Source organism: Pinus tabuliformis, chromosome J (genome assembly GCF_031772625.1).
Source record: "Pinus tabuliformis cultivar Carrire ecotype Pingquan chromosome J, CPIR1, whole genome shotgun sequence".
Taxonomy (NCBI): Eukaryota; Viridiplantae; Streptophyta; class Pinopsida; order Pinales; family Pinaceae; genus Pinus; species Pinus tabuliformis.
Genome location: NC_142295.1, coordinates 566464936 through 566468234, shown reverse-complemented (window position 1 = coordinate 566468234; position 3299 = coordinate 566464936). Strand labels below are relative to the sequence as shown.

Below are 3299 nucleotides of genomic sequence, written 5' to 3'. Positions count from 1 at the left end.
ACGATCAAAAGAAGCCTGGAAGAAAGTCTGCCAAATAGCACAGGGATGAAAATGCGTAAAAGGACATAGAATTGGGGCTCCAGAACCCCATTGAATCATATATTCAAGGACCAATAGACAAAGACATAGCAAACAAAGACAAGGGAGGGAGAGAAACTCCTCGCACCTCTCACCTGAAATGATTAAAATCCTCTCATGGAATAGCAGGGGACTAGGGCACCCCTCCAAATCAAATGCCTTAAAGGATCTTATTAACCAAGAGAAACCAACCATTGTTTTACTCCAAGAAACAAAGTAGAGACAACCAGAGATGAACAAGATTATTGAACAACATAAGCGCTACAAAGGATGTATATGTGATTCCAGAGGAGCCTCAGGAGGAATTGCTACACTTTGGCTTCAAGATGAATGGAACAACACAGCAGAAATAGTAGAACAACATTGGGTCAAGATTGTATTGCAAAATATTATCAGCAGTCAACAGATAGTAATTTACAATGTTTATGTCTCGAATCATTACAGGGATAAAGAAGTTTGTTGGGACTCTCTCAGCAATAATATAGCAGAAGAAAACAGCAACAACATCATTTTAGGAGGTGACTTAAACCTCATTTTACATGCTAATGAAAAACGTGGAGGTAGCTTCAACCCAGATCCTTTTAGAAATCAGTTGGAAAATGTTATGCAACATGGTGATCTTGTCGATATCATTCCAAAGAATCGCAAATACACCTGGAGTAATCACAGATTGGGGAGAAATAATATTATGGAAAGGCTCGACCGAATCCTGGTAAATGTATCCCTTCTCTCCACCTTTTCAGCTGTCAACGCTTCCATCCTTCCTTTTGCTGCTTCAGACCATTATCCCACTGCTTTAACCCTTGAATCTCTCTGCCCCCTGGGCCCTCTCCCTTTTAAATACAGTCCTTTATGGAATGACATTGAAGCAGCCAAAGTGTTGGTCCAACAAACTTGGTGCCAACATGTCGAAGGATCCCCAAGTTTTATTTGGGAAAGCAAACTTAGAAATGTAAAGAATGCTCTCAAGAATTGGGCAAAAACCCAATATAAAGAGCCAGAAGCAAAGAAAAGAGAAGTGAAAGCCAAAATTGAAGAACTTCACTATGCACTAGAAAAGCAAGAATATTATCAGGCTGAAAAAAATCAAGAAGAAAATCTTTACAGTCATCTATACAATATCAAAAGAGAAGAGGAAGAAAAATGGCGAATTAAATCAAGGCAGACTTGGTTGAAGAGCGGAGACAGGAACACAACTTTCTTTCATAAGCAAGCCACTGTTCGGCAATTCAGGAATAATATAACAGCTATCACAGATAACGTAGGCACTCAACACAATGATCAAACTGCCATAAAAAACGCTGCCTGAGAACATTTTAAAGAGTTGCTAACTAAATCAGGGGAGGATGAAAACTATGCTGACTTCCTACAGCACTTGCCAAAAAAGATTGCAACAGAAGCAAATTAAAGGCTAACAGAGGAAATAAGAGAAGAAGAAATCAAGGAAGCAATTTGGGGCCTCCAACCAGAAAAGGCACTAGGGCCGGACGACTTTCCTATTTGTTTTTATAGGGAGTATAGGGAAATGGTCGAAAAGGACCTCATCAAATACTTTAAATGGATTCAGAGGAAAAATAAATTGGGAGGCTACACAAATTCAACACATCTAGCCCTCATTCCAAAGGAGAACTGGCCTTCAAATTTCTCCTGTTTTCGGCCCATATCCTTATGTAATTCTTCCTACAAAATTTTCACAAAAATTCTTGCTTCCCATCTCAAACCTCTATTGCCTATGTTAATATCTGAAAACCAAGGTGGCTTTGTGACAAATAGGCACATTTCAGATTCTATTCTCTTAGTCCAGGAAGCCATTCACTCAAGCCATTCTAGAAATGAAGAGGGCTTCATCCTGAAATTGGACTTGGCAAATGCTTTTGATAGGGTTAAACACTCCTTTCTATTTGCTTTTATTCAAAAAATTGGCTTCTCATCCTTCTTTATTGATCTCATAAGAGCCTGTATCTCTGGCCCTTGGATAACTCCCCTTATCAATGGCAGACCTGGCCCTGCCTTTCAATCTTCAAGAGGATTAAGGCAAGGCTGTCCTCTGTCCCACTACCTTTTCCTTTTAATGGCTGAGTCCTTCAGTTGCATCCTTGACCATAAGTGGCAGACAGGCCTCATCACTAGAATCAAATTTGAAGATGGAGTGAAAAACATCAATCACTCCCAATTTGCTGATGATACCCTACAAATTGGAGGGGCATCCGCAATCATAGCTCAAAGATTCAAATATTTATTAGACAAATTCATGAGATATTCAGGGGGAATGATTAATCACTTCAAAAGTTGTATTTATGGATGGAATACCTCAGCTCAAATGCTTGAAAACATAGCCAAAATCTTTGGTGTGCCTTGCAAGTTAAATTGGCACCATTTCAGTTATTTGGGAATGCCAGTGAATATAAGAAACGCACGAGTTGATGTTTGGGAAACAACTTTAGATAAAATGAAAAGAAAAGTTCAAAAGTGGGGAGCCTCTTGGCTCAACCCAGCTGGACGATTAGTACTGCTCAAATGGGGCTTTTCCTCTCTTCCTCTTTACCAATTCTCCCTTGCCCAAGCTCCAGCCTCTTTTCTTCACAAAATGGACAGTATTCTCAGGTTTTTCCTTTGGCAGGGAGGAAAAAATGAAAAGAGAAAATATAACTTGGTTGGATGGAAACAAGTAATTCAAAACGAAGAAAAAGGAGGTCTTGGAATTAGATTCCCATCTCTCACCACTTCAGCCTTTGGTGGCAAGATAGTCTGGAGGCTTATTGAAGACCAATCAGCTTGGTGGAAAAAAGTTTTGGAGGCCAAATATCTCAGCCACCCAAGGCAGCATCTGCTTACAACTAAAATACCCAACAGGAACAGCACAAGGATCTGGAAACTCTGTAAAAAAGCCATCTCCTTTATGGCTCAAAATGTCTCTAAGGTTCCTAAAGGCGGCAGCAAAATCAACATTGGCACTGATAAAATTATGCGGAATCAGCCAATTAGCAGTGTTCCAGGTATGGCTCCAATAATTCTCTTTCTTCAAAGTAAAGGAATATACAGTTTAGATCAAATTTCGCAATGGGATACAAATACCCAAGCTTGGAAGAGATGGAGCCTTCCTCCCATCCCTCAACGACTCAAAGAGAATCTTGACAACTTTCAGATACACCTCCACAACATTGCTCCAACAATAAAAAATGGCAAGGATGGATTCCGATGGGACCCCACTAGCACCAGCT

At 40.0% G+C, this 3299-nt stretch overlaps 1 protein-coding gene across 1 annotated transcript; it reads left to right on the top strand.

Moving 5' to 3' along the window:
* The first annotated feature begins 310 nt into the window (after positions 1–310).
* On the top strand, positions 311–1387 carry LOC149228252 (uncharacterized). Its single transcript, XM_089380718.1, has one exon. It carries the CDS (start codon positions 311–313, stop codon positions 1385–1387), a length of 1077 nt encoding a protein of 358 aa, XP_089236844.1.
* The last annotated feature ends 1912 nt before the right edge of the window (positions 1388–3299 follow it).